At 45.4% G+C, this 14,892-nt stretch overlaps 3 protein-coding genes across 3 annotated transcripts in view; all 3 read right to left on the bottom strand.

Annotated features, from left to right (window-relative positions):
• Nucleotides 1–6,800, bottom strand: part of LOC144483028 (dehydrogenase/reductase SDR family member 1-like) — a 340,453-nt gene extending 333,653 nt beyond the window's left edge. Inside the window, exon 1 of the mRNA XM_078201863.1 lies at nt 6,712–6,800. The gene's annotated coding sequence lies outside the window, so the exon portion shown is untranslated. The remainder of the gene's footprint in view (nt 1–6,711) is intronic.
• The window catches only part of LOC144482991 (uncharacterized), a 160,993-nt gene that overhangs the window by 73,934 nt on the left and 72,167 nt on the right, over nt 1–14,892 (bottom strand). Inside the window, exon 6 of the mRNA XM_078201817.1 lies at nt 3,844–4,171. Within this exon, the coding sequence (XP_078057943.1) occupies nt 3,844–4,171 (328 nt within the window). The remainder of the gene's footprint in view (nt 1–3,843; nt 4,172–14,892) is intronic.
• On the bottom strand, nt 11,222–12,892 carry LOC144483033 (uncharacterized). The gene has a single exon (XM_078201871.1). It carries the CDS (start codon nt 12,347–12,349, stop codon nt 11,432–11,434), a length of 918 nt encoding a protein of 305 aa, XP_078057997.1. The 5' UTR covers nt 12,350–12,892; the 3' UTR covers nt 11,222–11,431.

Here is a 14,892-nt window from a genome sequence, read left to right as displayed (position 1 = left end):
CTCCAACCTAAACCAATTTCTTTTCGTCCATGAACCTATCTACGGATCTCTTAAACGCCCCCAAACTAGGCGCATTTACAACTGATGCTGGCAGGGCATTCCAATCCCTCACCACCCTCTGGGTAAAGAACCTACCCCTGACATCGGTTCTATAACTACCCCCCCTCAATTTAAAGCCATGCCCCCTCGTGCTGGATTTCTCCATCAGAGGAAAAAGGCTATCACTATCCACCCTATCTAAACCTCTAATCATCTTATATGTTTCAATGAGATCCCCTCTTAGCCGCCGCCTTTCCAGCGAAAACAATCCCAAATCCCTCAGCCTCTCCTCATAGGATCTCCCCTCCATACCAGGCAACATCCTGGTAAACCTCCTCTGCACCCTCTCCAAAGCCTCCACATCCTTCCTGTAATGTGGGGACCAGAACTGCACACAGTACTCCAAGTGCGGCCGCACCAGAGTTGTGGACACAGGGACACTGAACCCAGGGTCACGTCACCATCAGCCTCGGTCACCCCCTCCCGAGCCCCGATTGGTTGGAGGCCCATTTCCCAGTCAGTCCTCCAGCACCTTCCTGTCTCTCTATAAGTGCGACGCCCAGGGCAGTTTCCCAACTGACATGCAGGCCCGTTAATCTCAGCTAAATTCAGCCCTCAGCTCCGTCGCCTGGCTGTCACTGACACGAGCAACAGAGAGACAGAAAGGTGCCCCAGGCTCAAATGGGAAGTCAAAACTTGTGTCTCTGAACCAACACTTCAACATTTGTCAGTCAAATCCATGTTATTATGATGAGATTAATTGAAGTGTTTGGCTGGTCAGCAAGCTCGAGAAGCACTGATTCCAGATTGTTCAATACTCTGTCTTGAATCACAAAAGCTTCTCACTTTATCCCCTTCCTGAACTGAATTCCATCATCCTGAGCAGCTGTGGGTGTCACCTCTCTGTGTAAACTCCTGCCCCTTTTTATAAGGCTCTCTCATTCCTCATTGTGGGTCAATTCTTGAATGGTTGAGGATCGCTCTGTGATGCAGTGAGTGTTTATCCGGTCAATCAATGTTTCTGATGTCAGTCAGAACGTCCATCGTTACTTTTCACCTGTTTCTTCCTCTGTGTTTTATAAAAATAAAGTTTATAAACTTTCACAGAATGGTCAGCTTTAAGGTTTCTGTAGTTGGTGATGAGGTCATCCAAAGGTCAAAGCCTCTCTCTTTTCTCCTTCCTGTTTAACTAAGGAGTTGTGTGGAATATTCCATTCAGGGGGAGGTGGTGGGATAGTGGGAATGTCTCTGGCCGAGTAATGCAGAGAGCCAGCAAAGGATCTGGGGACAGGCAGCTGGTGGGATTTGAATTCAGTGAATCAATCTGGAATTATATAAAGTTAGTCTCAGAAACGGTGACCATGAAACTATCATCGATTGTTGTAAAAACCTGTCCAGTTCACCCTATTAATGCTCCCTATTAGGGAAGGAAATCTGCCATCCTTACCCGGTCTGGCCTACATGTGAATCCAGACCCACACAGCGATGTGGGTGACTCTTAACTCTCCCTCTGAAATGGCTGAGCAAGTCACTCCGTTCAGGGGCAATTAGGAGATGAGCAACGTGTGCTGGGGCTTTGTCAGCAGTGTCCACATCCCAGGAAAGAATAAAGAATATTCCAGGGAAAGTGATGGGTGATTTGAAATGAATTGAAAGTAGGTCAGGAGGTGCTCGTATCGTCCAGAGCTGCTTTTCAATGGATCCTCCTGTTTAAAATAAAAACACATCAGTGTGCCCCTTTCCCAGACACAGTTGACCTTGGAATATCACAATGCTGTTTTTAAACATTCCTTTGTTAAAGAATCAGTCATTTAGAATTGTGAAACAGACAGAAATTGAATGTTCCGTTTTTCCTGGGATCCTCCTGTGCCTGGCACCGGTGTCCTGAACAAGGTTATTAACATTCTCTGTGTTAAAGGTTCCTCCTGGTTCTTGCTGTCTGTTGTGTCCTTTGTCACAGTCGGTACCAGGACATTTCTATTGAAAGGTTGTTAAGAAATTCCAGTGAATTCCAGCCCCTTGTGTAACGTTCCATTTGGTGTGCGTCAGATTCAGAGATGTCCACGTGTGTGTGAAAAGGGTTCTGGGTCAGGGTTTTAACCCTTCTTTCCCCGTTAGTAACAATGAGCCCTGTATTCAATTCTAAAGTATAAAGTCCTCATTCGATATCAATTCTACCTGTTATCTACATTTCACCAACCAGTCTATATTTTCATCACAGGACTGCAGTGGGAGCACCGTCAACATCTTACTGACTTGATCGATTTTATCGAGGAGGTGACGAAGGTGATCGATGAGGGTAGAGCAGTGGATGTTGTGTACATGGATTTTAGTAAGGCTTTCGACAAGGTCCCTCATGGTCGGCTCATCCAGAAGATTAAGATGCATGGGATTCACGGTGACTTGGCCGCTTGGATTCAGAATTGACTTGCCCATAGAAGTCAGAGAGTAGTGGTGGAGGGTGTTTTTCTGACTGGAGGTCCATTCCCAGTGGTGTTCTGCAGGGATCTGTACTGGGACCTGCGCTATTTGTGATATATATCAATGACTTGGATGAAAACGTGGATGGGTGGGTTAGCAAGCTGGCAGATGTCACAAAACTAGATGGAGTTGTAGATAATGTAGAAGGTTGTGAAAGGTTACAGTGGGATGTAGATCAGCTGCAGATATGAGCGGAAAAATGGCAGATGGATTTTAATCCGGGCAAGTGTGAGGTGCTGCACTTTGGGAGATCAAATATTAAGGATAAGTATACAGTTAATGTACAGAGGGATCTTGGGGTTCAAGTCCAGAGCTTCCTGAAATTGGCCACACAAATATTTAGTCGGTAAAAAAGGCATATGGCATGCTTGCCTTTATTGAGTACAAGAGTCAGCATGCCATGTTGCAGCTTTATAAAACTTTGTTTGGGCCGCACTTAGAATATTACGTTCAATTCTGGTCGCCACATTACAGAAAGGATGCAGAGGTTTTGATGAGGGTGCAGAAGAGGTTTCCCAGGATGCTGCCTGGATTGGAGGGTGTGAGCGACTGACAAACGAGGGTTGTTTTCCCGATAGCGGTGGAGGGTGAGGGGAGACCTGATAGCAGTCTATAAAATAAGAGACATAGAATCTTTTCCTCAGAGTTGATATGTCTAATACCAGGGAGCATGCACTTAAGGTGAGACGGGGAAAGTTCAAAGGAGATGTGAGAGGTAGGTTGTTTTACACAGAGAGTGGTAGGTGTCTGGAATGCGCTGCTAGGAGTGGTGGTGGAGGCAGATACGATAGGGGCGTTTAAGGGGGTTTTAAATAAGCACATGAATATGCAAGGAATAGAGGAATATGGACCAAGGGCAGGCAGAAAGGAATAGTTTAATTTGGCATCATGTTCGACACAACATGGTGGGCTGAAGGGTCTGTTCCTGTGCTGTACTGTTCTACGTTCTATTTGTGATCTCCATTGAGAAAAAGGAAATAGAGGCACTGGAGAAGGGGCAAGAAAGATTCACAAGAATAATCCCAGAACTGTAATCACTTGTGAACTCACTGGTGTTTCACCAAGTTTGCTGACTGAGTGAATCCCTTCCCAGTCAGAGCAGGTGACCAGCCTCTGCCTGGTGTGAACTCACTGGTGGGACATGAGTTCCCGAGAACTTTTGAAGCCACGCCCACATTTCAAGGGTCTCTCCTGGGTGTGAGTGAGATTGTGTTTCAGCAGGCTAGATAATTGAGTGAATCCCTTCCCACACACAGAGCAGATGAACGGTCTCTCCCCAGTGTGAACTCGCTGGTGTGTCTGCAGGTTGTATGATGTTCTAAACCTCTTTGAGCAGTGAGAGCAGCTGAACGGTCTCTCCTCAGTGTGAATGCGCAGGTGGGACACCAGTTCTCCAGAGCTTTTGAAACCACTCCCACAGTCAGAGCACTTAAACGGTCTCTCATTGGTATGAGTGAGATTGTGTCTGCTGAGGTGGGATGAATGAGTGAATCCCTTCCCACACACAGAGCAGGTGAATGGTCTCTCCCTGGTGTGAACTCGCTGGTGTCTCCGCAGGTTGAATGATGTTCTAAACCTCTTTGTGCAGTGAGAGCAGGTGAACGGTCTCTCCTCAGTGTGAATTCGCTGGTGGGACACCAGATACTGAGAGCTTTTGAAACCACTCCCACAGTCAGAGCATTTACAGGGTCTCTCCTGGGTGTGAGTGACTTTGTGCTTCAGCAGGTAGGATAACTGACTGAATCCCTTCCCACAGACAGAGCAGATGAATGGTCTCTCCCCAGTGTGACTGTGTTGATGAATTTCCAGCTCAGATGGGATTCTGTATCTCTTCCCACAGTCCCCACATTTCCACGGTTTCCCCCTGATGCGGGTGTCCTTGTGACTCTCCAGGTTAAACAATCAGTTAAATCTCACACAGGACACGGGTACAGTCTCTCCCCGCTGTGAATGCTGTGATGTATTTTCAGGCTGTGTAACTGGTTAAAGCTCTTTCCATACTCAGTGCACTGGAACACTCTCACTCGGGTGTGTGTATCTCACTGCATTTCTAGTAACAGTGATGTTTACAATCTTTTGAAGCCAAGAGGCCAGATGAACATTTCTCCTGCCAGGTTCAAAGGCCAATGATATTCAGGTCCCAAGAAATCGAGTCACTCTGTCAGATCTCGATGTGATGTTGGAGATTTCTGTCTGATTTCTCCTTGTCTAATATCCTGTAAGTCAATTTAGAAAAAAAACATCGCAATTCAGAATACGATCAAAATTCAAATCGACATTTCTAGTTTCTATGGAGCATTCATTAAAGACACAGTCATGGAGCATTAAACTTGCCGAGCAGGGCCTCCCGTATCAGCACACAGGCAGCTGCTTTGTGAGACTGCCAGCAGTACAGACAAGTCAGAGATAAGGGTGTCCTCGGAAGTGGGATTCATTGTGAAAGCTCAGGGACGGTTGATAAGATGCAGCAATTCTATGATTCTAATGAATGTTCTTTCCTCTCCCATTCCCCAAAAGCTGTGAACCTCCATCCCACTCACTCTCCCTCCATTCTCACTCTGCTGTATCTAATATTCACCCTCCCAATTCTCCTGAAGGTGCTGATTGAGGCTGATTGACAGATCCATGCTCACTGCTTCCTGTCCCGCACAGAAATCAGAACAAATAGGAGCTGCAGTCAGCATTCGGCCCATCGAGTCTGCTCAACCATTCATTCAGATTATTGGTTGATCTACCTCTGCATTATTTTCCCCACACTGTCCGCCATATCCATCGATATCTTCAATATCCAGAAACCTATCAATCCCTCTCTTGAAAATTCTTGATGACTGAGGCTCTATAGTCCTCTGGGGAGAGAATCCAAAACATCACCACATCCTTGAGTGAAGAAATCCTTCCTCATCTGAGCTTCCTCTCCATTTTCCAGCCTGTTCCCAATAATTATTGACTCCCTTGTCATTCAAAAACTGTCTAACTCATCCTTGAATATATTCAATCCCTCCACTGGTCCCCATGGAAGAGAAATCTAGATATTAACAATCCTCTGAGGGAAGAGATTGTTGGAAATATATAATATAGCTGCAGTCCAAAATTACACAGCCAGATATAATAAGTGCATTTTATTACAGAGCTATAAATAATATATCTAATCTGTACCATATAACAACAGGGGAGCGGATAGCCTTGTTGTATTAATCACCAGACTATTAATCCAGAAACATAGCTGATGTTCTGGGGACCCGGGTTTGAATCCTGCCACAGCAGATGGTGGAATTTGAATTTAAATACAAAATCTAGAATTAAGAATCTACTGATGACCATGAAACCATTGTCGATTGACCAAAAAACCCATCTGGTTCATTAATGTGCTTTAGGGAAGGAAATCTGCCATCCTTACCCAGTCTGGCCTACATGTGACTCCAGAGCCACAGCAATGTGGTTGACTCTCAAACAGCTTCTGAAATGGCCGAGCGAGCCATTCAGTTCAAGGGCAATTAGGGATGGGCAATAAATGCTGGCCCAGCCGGCAATGCCCGTGTCCCAAGGATGAATAAAAAAAACATCAGACACGTCTCTGTCCTATATTAGTTTACTGTCCCCTTTAATATATTTCAGAAATTAGATGGGCACATGAAGGAAATAAAGTTGCAGGGGAAAGGGAATATAGAAAGGGAATGGGACTGACTGGATTGTTCTACAGAGAGTCGGCATGGATTCGAGTTACTGAATGGACTCCTTCTGCGACGTAATGACTCAATGAGTGAAAATATATAACATAGCTTCAGTGCTACATTATAAAACGAGAATTAATAATAAACGTACTTTGTTACAGAACCATAAATATTATACCAAATCTACAATATAACAACACAAGGCATATCTCTGTCCTATATTAATCTCTGTCCTATATTAATTTATTGTCCTTTTAAATGCCAGCCATCACCTGGGGAAACCAGCCCTTTAATTGTGAACATTAGGAAAGGGACCTTTTAGCCAGACAAATCAATGAGTCAAGCTGAGGGAGCAAAGGATGTCAATGTCTTTAAGAGAAAGAGAAACCTGGGCCAACCTTTCCAGAGTCTGCACCCTCCCTGGAGTCACTCCGTTTCCCTTCAGTTGCTGCAAGTCCCCAATTTCCCCCAGAATGAGAAAAGAACTGGAAAGGGAGAGAAAAGAAAGTGTTTTACTCACAGATGTTGAAGACAGGAGGAAGTTTGAGTCTGTCTGAAGCTCAATCTTCATTCAGAGTGAGAGCAGCAGCAGCTTTGCTGGGCAGGAATGAACAGCCGAACAAGCTCATTGTCCACTTCCGCATTCAGACAATGGGGGAGCTCTGATTGGCTGGAGGAACAGAGAACTTCTGGTCCTCCAACTTTCCATTGGCCAACACCTCAGCATACAGGTCAAATGGTTGGCTCCCCCCGCACATGCGCATCTTCCCCTCTCCCTTGGACATGCGCAGTCCCGGGCCGAGGGAGGGGGCGATCATGACGCGGCTTCTCGCTCTGGCCGGAGCCGTCAGCCGGTTGATTGGAAACCGTGGCTGGAAGAGGTGAAGGGGGAGGGGGAACAATGGGTGGGGGCGGGGCTCCCGGGTCCGCGCGCCCGGGCCTGAGCACTGGAACCCGGAGACGTCATCGCGGAGCAGAATGATTCCTATTGGCTGATTTAGGCAGAGCTCTCTTATGGACGTCACAATGCGGAAGTTGTCCAAACTCCCTCTTCTGGGCAACATCTGGGAGGAAATCAATGTTTCCCCCTTTCCATTTCTTTTCTCATTCTGGGGGAAATTGGGGACTTGCAGCAACTGAAGGGAAAGGAAGTGAATCCAGGGAGGCTGCAGACTCTGGAAAGGTTACAGATGAAGACCGGATTCAGGAACAGGACTCGGCCCAGGTATATTTTTGTTTCTCTCTCAAAGACATTGACATCTTTTAGTTCCCTCAGTTTATCTGGCGAATAGGGGAGCCTCTTACCCAATGTTCACAATTCAGTTTTCCCAGAAGAGGGCTAACATTTAAATGAACTGTAAATTTGTATGGGAGAGAGATATGTTATTTATGATCCCATATTTTTTGACTTGAAATATACAGCAGTGTGGCTGCTTTATCAATTTCCAGTGATGCAGAGATTACAACATAGAAGGAAATGCATTTGGCAACTTAAATCCATGCTGACTCTCCGTGGTAGCCATGATGTGGAGATGCCGGCATTGGACTGGGTTGGGCATAGTAAGAAGTCTCACAACACCAGGTTAAAGTCCATCAGGTGAGTGACCTGAGGAAGGAGCAGTGCTCCAAAAGCTCGTGATTCCAAATAAACCTGTTGGACTTTAACCTAGTGTTGTGAGACTTACTGTACTCTCTGTGGAGCAATTTGGTCAGTTCCATTCCCTTGAGCTCCACGTCACATTGGAATGGATGAGAGTTCCAGATGAAGTGAGACTGGGGTGGAGTCGGGCGATGTCACTGAGATGGGAATAGGCGGTTTTGATGATGATGTGGATATGTGGTTGGAAGCTCATCTTGGGGTGAAATATTTCACCATGGTTGTGAACAGTTTGGTTCAGCCTCAGACAGTTACCAGGAAGATAGAGTTGCTGGTGAGGGAGTGGAGTTTGTAGTGGGGACTGAAGACAATGGGTTCAGTCTTCCCAGTATTTATATGAAAGAAGTTTCAGTTCTTTTAGTACTGGATTTCAGACAAGTCAGGATTGTGTGCGAGTTGTGGGGGGAGAAACTCGGAGGTGATGGTGTTCACATCTACCTGCTACCTTGGTCCTTCTAGGTGGTGGAGGTTGAGGATTTGGGAGATTCTGTCAAAGTTCTCATTGAGTTCTAGATGTATAAAATCCCTCTCCTTCACCCCGGCCCCTTCTACTTCTCTCTGTCTCCACTCGAGACCAGGTGCCAGATTTCCTTTCTTGACAGACATCAGCATAACACTTGGGTTTTTATGATAAGGACGGCAGATTTCCTTCCCTAAAGTGAACTTTAGGGGTTTTCTAACAATCGCGGTCATCAGTAAAAAAATTTTTATTCAAGATATTTTGTGTTGAATTCATATTCCAGCATCTGCCATGGCGGGATTCGAAGCCGGGTCCCCAGAACATGAGCTGAGTCTCTGGATTAATAGTCTAGCGACAATATCACTGGGTCATCGACTCGCCAGTGTGATCTCCTGGACTCGTTTCGATCGCCTCAGGGGGTCGGAGAGGAATTTCCCAGATTTGTTTTCCCCATATTGGCCCTGGGGTTTTCACTCTGGGTTTTCGCCTCTCCCTGGAGATCACATGGTCTGGAATGGGGGGGTGGGGGTGAGTTAATAGGTTGTGATGAACAAAGCATCGTAGCTGTGAGGGACAGCTCGGTGGATAGGATATTGGTATGTAGATAGGCTGGAAAATTGAGCGGGGATCCTGGATTCAGGATTCAATCCTGGACCGGGGAGCGGCGCGGGCTTGGAGGGCCGAAGGGCCTATTCCTGTGCTGTATTGTTCTTTGTTCTTTGTTCTTTGATAATCCAGCAGCTTTCCTCTGTGTGGGTTTCCTCCAGATGCTCTGGTTTTCTCCCACAGTCCAGAGATGTGCAGATTAAGTGGGTTAGCCATTTCCCTTCGTGTCCCAAGACATGTAGGTTAGATGGATTAGCCATGGTAAATGTGTGAGGGTATGGGGATAGGGTGGGGGAGAGGCTCTGGGTAAGATACTATGTGAGAGAATTGGTGCGACCCATGGGTTGAATGTCCTCCTTCTGCACTGTAGGGACTCTATGATAATGTTGGAAAATGTGAAACAGTTCATTTTGGAAGGGAGAGCAGGGGAGTATTATTTAAATGGGGAAAAGACTGTAAAGCTGCAACACAACAGGACTTGGGGGACTTCTGCACAAAACACAGAAACCCAGCACACAGGTGCAGTTGGTAATCAGGAAGCCTAATAGAATGTTGGCCCTTATTTCAAGTAAAGTAAAGTTTATTTATTTGTCACAAGTAGGCTTACATTAACAATGCAATGATGTTACTGTGAAAATCCACTAGTCACCACACTCCGGCGCCTGTTCAGGTACACTGAGGGAGAATTTAGCATGACCAGTTCACCTAACCTGCACATCTTTGGACTGTGGGAGGAAACCGGAGCACCCGGAGGAAACCCACGCAGAACCGGGGAGAATGTGCAAACTCCACACAGAGTGACCCAAGCCAGGAATTGAACCCGAGTCTCTGGCGCTGTGAAGCAGCAGTGCTAACTGCAGTGCCACTGTGGTTGGAGTATATGAGTAGGGAAGTCTTGCTGCAACTGTACAAGGTACTGGCGAGACCATATCTGGAGGACTGTGAGCAGTTTTGGTCTCCTTATTTCAGGAAAAATATTATTTCATTGGAGGCAGTTCACAGTAGATTCACTTGGATTATCCCCGTTATGGAGGGATTGTTTTATGAGGAAAGTTTAAACAGGTTGGGCCTCTCCTCATTGGAATTTAGAAGAATGAGAGGTGATCTCATTGAAGCATATTGGATTCTTAAGGGACTTGACAAGGTAAATGCTGAGCGGATGTTTCCTCTCATGGGAGAGTCTGGGACCAGAGGGCACAGTCTCAGAATAAAAGGTGCCAATTTAAGACTGAGATCAGGAGCAATTTCTTCTCCCAGAGGGTTGAGAGTCTTTGCAAGTCCTTGCCACAGAGAGCTGTGGGGGCAAAGCCCTTGTGTATATTTTTGATCAATAAGGAAATCAAGGGTTACGGGAAAAGGGCAAGAAAGTGGACATGAGGAATGTCAGATCAGCCATGATCCTATTGAATGGGTGACATTCAATCCCTTCCCTGCAGGACATCAGTGAATCACTTGGGTTTTTAATGACACTCCAGAATTTTCATGGTCACTTTTTCCTAGTGCCGGCCCCAGAAATTACCAGATTCATTCCGCTCAATTTCACAACCTGCCTTTGTGTTTTTGTGGGTTCTCTCTCACATTTTTTTTCTTTTAAATTCAGTGTCACAGAGTTTGAGAAGAGGAGGATTTGCAGTCAGGAATCTTTGAACAAACATCACATCAGGAGTTGACGGAGCTGCCCAGTTAACGGTAACTTGATTATCATTCGGATTTTAAACATTGAAGGAAAAAGCATTGTTCACAGTAGATGAAACTGTTCTCTGTGTGGACGCAGCTTCAGTTGATCATCTGGCCTCAGGAGCTACAAATATAAACATCCTGGGGAGGAACCATGGAAGAGTGAGGACAGTGATGAGGGATTCAGTTACCTGTCTGAGCTGGAAGCTCATCGTGCACCGGGGAGAGGGCGTTCACCGGCTCTGTGTATTGGACTGATTTCACTCCATCAGCCAATCTGTTGTCTCACTGACATATTCACACTGGGGGGAGATTGTTCAAACGCTGCAGAGATGGAAAGGGATTCATTCAGTCATCCCACCATATGACACACAAACGTGTTCACACTTGAGTGATTTTGTTAATTGCCCAGATTACGAGAAGAGCTGTAAAAGTTCCAGGGAAGTGATATCCTATCAACTTGTCCACACTGACGAGAGACCGTTCAGGTGCTCTCACTTTAGGACTGAGTTCAGGCGATTATCTCACCTCGCAGTACACCAGCAGATTCACACTGGGGAGAGGTTATTCCTCTGCTCTGACTCAGTTGAAAAAAATTACAAGTAAATCACTATTTGCTATAGACCAAAGAAAGATACTTTATTAGAAGAGTAAGGGTCACAAGGTAAAACAAGCCAAGTTCCAGAATATTAAACATCCAGTCCAGTTATAGAGATTATAAACATCAACAGAAACAAACCCAAACTATCAGAATGAACAGAGTTCAGGCTTGGATGTCATTAACAGCAGCAACAGCAGCAGAATCCAATCCCAATAATCACTGCTGAACTCGCCGGTGTGTCAGCCAATTAGATGATCGATTGTATCCTTCTCACATGTGGAACAGGAGTCTGGTCTCTCCCCAGTGTGAACTCGCTGGTGTGTCCGCAGGTTGGATGAATTACTGAATCCTTTCCCACACTGAGAGCAGGTGAATGGTCTCTCTCCAGTGTGAACCCGCTGATGTATCTGCAGGTGGGATGACTGAGTGAATGTTTTCCCACAATAGGAGCAGGTGAATGGTCTCTCCCCAGTGTGCAATCGTCGGTGTCTCTGCAGATTTGATGCATAAGGAAAATGCTTCCCACACTCAGAGCAGATGAACGGCCTCTCCCCAGTGTGAACTCGCTGATGTATCAGCAGATAGGATGAATCAGTGAATCCCTTCCCACACTCGGAGCAGCTGAACGGTCTCTCCCTGGTGTGAATTCGCGGGTGTCTCTGCAGGTTGGATGAATTACTGAATCCTTTCCCACACTCAGGGCAGATGAATGGCCTCTCCCCGGTGTGAACTCGCTCGTGTGTCTGCAGGTGGGATAACTGAGTGAATCCCTTCCCACACTCTGAACACGTGAACCATTTCTCCCCGGTGTGACCTCGCTGGTGCATCAGCAAGTTGGATGATTCACTGAATCTCTTCCCACAATCGGAGCAGGTGAATGGCTTCTCCCCGCTGTGAACTCGCTTGTGTGTCTGCAGGTGGGATGAACTTGTGAATCCTTTCCCGCACTCGGGGCAGGTGAATGGCCACTCCCCTGTGTGAACTCGTTTGTGTGTCTGCAGGGAGGATGAATGAGCAAATCCCTTCCCACACTCCAAACAAATGAACGGCCTCTCCCCAGTGTGATTACATCGATGAGTTTCCAGTTGGTGTGAGAAATTGAATCCTTTACCACAGTCTCCACATTTCCACGGCTTCTCCATGGTGCTGGTGTCCATGTGTCTCTCCCAGTTTGACAGTCAGCTGAAGCCTCATCCACAACAAAACACCCGAACGGTCTCACCCCAATGTGACTGGTGCTGTCTTTTCAAGATGTGTTCTTGCTTTTCCAATCACATTTATGGTTGAAATCTCTTGAAGCAGAAGAACAGACAAATATTTCTCTTTGTAGATTCCAAAGGCTGATGTTGTCCAGGTCCCGATGAATGGAGTTAATCTGTCAGATCACCATGAGTGTTTGTTTTGAGATTTCTGTCTGGAAATCCTCTTCTGATATCCTGTAACACGAATTTCCAAAATTCATCACTGTCAGTGCAACTTAGAAATTCAGAAAAGACAATTCCAGTTTTTATAGAAAATTCTTTACTTTTCCCCACTATTCTTACCCTGCTGTATCGCACTATACACCCTCCCAATTCTCCTAAAGGTGCCAATTCATGTTGGTTAATGAATCCATGCTCATCACTTCCTGTTCAAATGTGTGTAATATGCAGCACTCATTACTTGGTTGGAGATATGGTGGGTGCAGCGAGTGATCATGATCTGGAACTGGGTGCCCACGGATCTTGTGGCAGTGAAAACAATTAAAGATTTCAAACTGAAATTGGATGCGCACTTGAAGGAAATATTCTTGCAGGAGAATGGGTAGGTGGAGGGGCAATGGGTCTGACTGGATTGCTCTATAAGAAGTTGATATTGTCTCCTTCTCTATCGGAATAACAATGCCTGGAAGTATATTAACATAGTTACAATATTCTATTACAAGACTAGAATCATAGAATCCCTACAGTGCAGAAGGAGGCCATTCAGCCCATCCAGTCTGCACCAACCACAATCCCACCCAGGCCCTATTCCTGTAACCCCATTTACTGGCCCTGCTATTACCACTGACACTAAGGTCAATTTTACCACGGCCAATCATTGGATGAACCTGTGTTGAAGATATTAAAAAGGCCATGTGTTTAACACAAAGTCAATTTATTTGACTATTATCCACAATATTAACACCTATAAATGGACTGTTGTTTATTAACAGCAATGGAAACAGACCCATTCGAACATAATAATTAAGAACAGAAGGAGGCCACTCGGCCCCTCAAGCCTGTTCCGCCATTCAATAGGATCGTGGCTGATCTGATTGTAACCTCAACCCAACATTCCTGCCCACTACCCTCACCAATAATCTTCCATCTCCTTTTTAATCAGGAGACCACCTTGCTCTTCTTCAAAATATTCCAAGATTCTTCTTCCTCTGCCTTTTGAGGAAGAGAGTTCCAAAGATCCATGATCCTCTGAGAGAAAACACTTCTCCCTATCTCTGTCTGAAACACATTTTTAAACAGTGTCTCCTTGTTCAAGATTCTCCCACAAGAAAAAAAAATCCTTTCCACATCAACCCAGTCAATAGCCCTCAGAAACGTAAAAGGTTTCAATCAAGGCCCCTCTTACTCTTCTAAACTCCAGTGGCTACAAGCCCAGATTCTCCAATCTTTCCTCATAAGACAACCTGCCAATTTCTGGTATTAGTCTGGTAGACATTCTCTGAACTGCTTCCAATGCATTTACATTTTCCTTAAATAAGGAGTTCAATACTTTAACAACACTCCAGATGTGGTCTCACCAGTGTCCTGTCTGACTGAAACATAAACTCACTCCTTTTGTAACCACTTTCCTCACAATAAACAATGACATTCTATTAACTTTCCTGATTACTTGCTGTACCTGCATTCCAGCCTTTTGTGATTCATGTATTAGGACACCTCTGAATCTCAGAGCTCTGCAATCTCTCACCATTTAACGTTTTTTTTTAAATTTGGCAGGAATTCCTGCCAAAATTGATAATTCCACATTTGCCCACGTTATACTCCATTTGCCAAATCTTTGCCCACTAGCTGAACTTATCTACATCCCTTTGTAGCCTCCTTACATCCTCTTCACAACTTACTTTTCTACCTTTGTGTCCTCAGCAAATTTAGCGACCATGCTTGCATCCAAGTCGTTTATATAAATTGTTAAAAGTAGAGGTTCCAGTTCTGATCGCTTTGGCACACCACTCATCACATCCTGCCAACCAGATAAAGATCCATGTGTTGCCAACTCTGTTTCCCGTTAGCTCGCCAATCTTCTTTCCATGCCATATTACCCCCACACTGTGAGATTCTATTTTCCACATTAAGCTTTGATGTGGCAGATTATGAAATGCATTTTGCAAATCAAAGTACAGTACATTCACCTTTGCTGCCCCATTATCCAATATATAAAGTCACCATCTCCCAGATGTCCCCTTGAGAGGGAGAGCTGACTGGTGGTCACTTAACCTGAGGATCATAAATTCATTAGATATAGGAGCAGAATTAGACCATTTGGCCAATCGAGTCTGTTCCGCCATTCGATCATGGCTGATAAGCTCCTCATCCCCATTTTCCTGCCTTCTCCCCATAACCCTTCAACCCCATTACCAATTAAAAATCTGTCTAACTCCTCCTTAAATTTACTCACTGTCCCAGCATCCACCACCCTTTGGGACAGCGAATTCCACAGA

This window comes from Mustelus asterias, unplaced genomic scaffold (assembly GCF_964213995.1).
Source record: "Mustelus asterias unplaced genomic scaffold, sMusAst1.hap1.1 HAP1_SCAFFOLD_44, whole genome shotgun sequence".
Classification (NCBI taxonomy): Eukaryota; Metazoa; Chordata; class Chondrichthyes; order Carcharhiniformes; family Triakidae; genus Mustelus; species Mustelus asterias.
The sequence above is the reverse complement of the archived record's forward strand: the minus strand, read 5'-3'. Positions and strand labels throughout refer to the sequence as shown.

What these genes read in the sequence shown, in the direction of transcription:
- LOC144483033 (XM_078201871.1), bottom strand. Translation starts at nt 12,349, where the DNA reads ATGGACACCAGCACCATGGAGAAGCCGTGGAAATGTGGAGACTGTGGT.